Below are 1,150 nucleotides of genomic sequence, written 5' to 3'. Positions count from 1 at the left end.
GTCATGACGGACTTTCATTCAAGAAGAACTTTACGATAGTTACTCAGTTTTATATTAATTGGGTCCTTACTCAGGATGTAGACCCATTTCATTCTTTTCTGCAATTTCTCTCGTTTTTGGTCAGAGACAAATAGAAGCCACCTGTTAACGGAGGAAGGAGGCAGCAAAACTTCTTTTTCTTTTCTATTTAACACTTACCTGAAAGAAATCTTTAGAAGGGCTGACTTCCCTTGAAATGTTATAGCAGTAGACGTATAATTGTGTCAGAACCACTTGATGGGAATGCTATTCTTCAATAAAAAAATAAATTTCTATTTTGAAGTATGGTTATAGTTTACATAATGTCAATCAGACATTTAAACAGGTTTTCATCTTCAGAGAAGTCTAGCATTTTACTTTGTATTTGGGTAAATGCAGCTAGAGCCGAACAAAATAGCCAATATCTTTACGCTCACAACTAAGGTTAAATTGTCTCAGAAATTAAGTGAACTCAGGGCAACAAAAACTTGCTTACTAAGCAGAGTGGTCATATAATATATAATCTACTGTCCAAACTGAAACTTTCCTGAGGGAGCAAAGAGATGCTACAAATTATTAAGCCATAAACCGGGACAGTCCCTGGCCACTCTCTTAATAGCTGCTCAGGCCATCATGACCCTGGCGTGGCTCAGTCTTTTCCTCCTCTGAGTTCTTTCCACTCCTGGAAGGTCCTGTGACCACAACTGCCTTTATTGCACTCACTTGTCTTCTTAGCTTATCTGCCTAAAGCTCCTTGAAGGCAGAGAACATTTCACATTTGTTATTGTATCTTTCCTCTGCAGAAGGTTACCCCACTTAATCCATGGTTAGTGGATATTTCATTGCATGTTTCTGACTGAGCCATACACTGAAACTTGGAGCATGCCCAGTGTTCTGTGGGGCATCAGTTACATTGCTGTTCAAGAAACACAGTTTAGTCTCTTAGAAGTTGCATTGGCTTTGAATGCACTCTTGCAAGGACCCTGCAGTTGAAAGCAGTTCTCTCACCTTTTCTGCTTGAAAAAAGTTTAAGACAACATACAGCATAGTGGTTAAGACTAGCCTGTAAAGCCACACAAACCTGACTTTGAGTCCTGACACCACCATGTACTCTTTGGCAAAGTTGGCCTTT

At 39.6% G+C, this 1,150-nt stretch overlaps 1 protein-coding gene across 1 annotated transcript in view; it reads left to right on the top strand.

Moving 5' to 3' along the window:
• Window positions 1–1,150, top strand: part of LOC109387761 (small subunit processome component 20 homolog) — a 103,994-nt gene that overhangs the window by 55,170 nt on the left and 47,674 nt on the right. The window contains 1 exon segment of the mRNA XM_019651865.1: window positions 822–844. Coding sequence (XP_019507410.1) covers window positions 822–844 — 23 coding nt within the window.

This window comes from Hipposideros armiger, unplaced genomic scaffold (assembly GCF_001890085.2).
Source record: "Hipposideros armiger isolate ML-2016 unplaced genomic scaffold, ASM189008v1 scaffold_168, whole genome shotgun sequence".
Lineage (NCBI taxonomy): Eukaryota > Metazoa > Chordata > Mammalia > Chiroptera > Hipposideridae > Hipposideros > Hipposideros armiger.
This window is presented reverse-complemented; position numbering and strand designations above follow the sequence as displayed.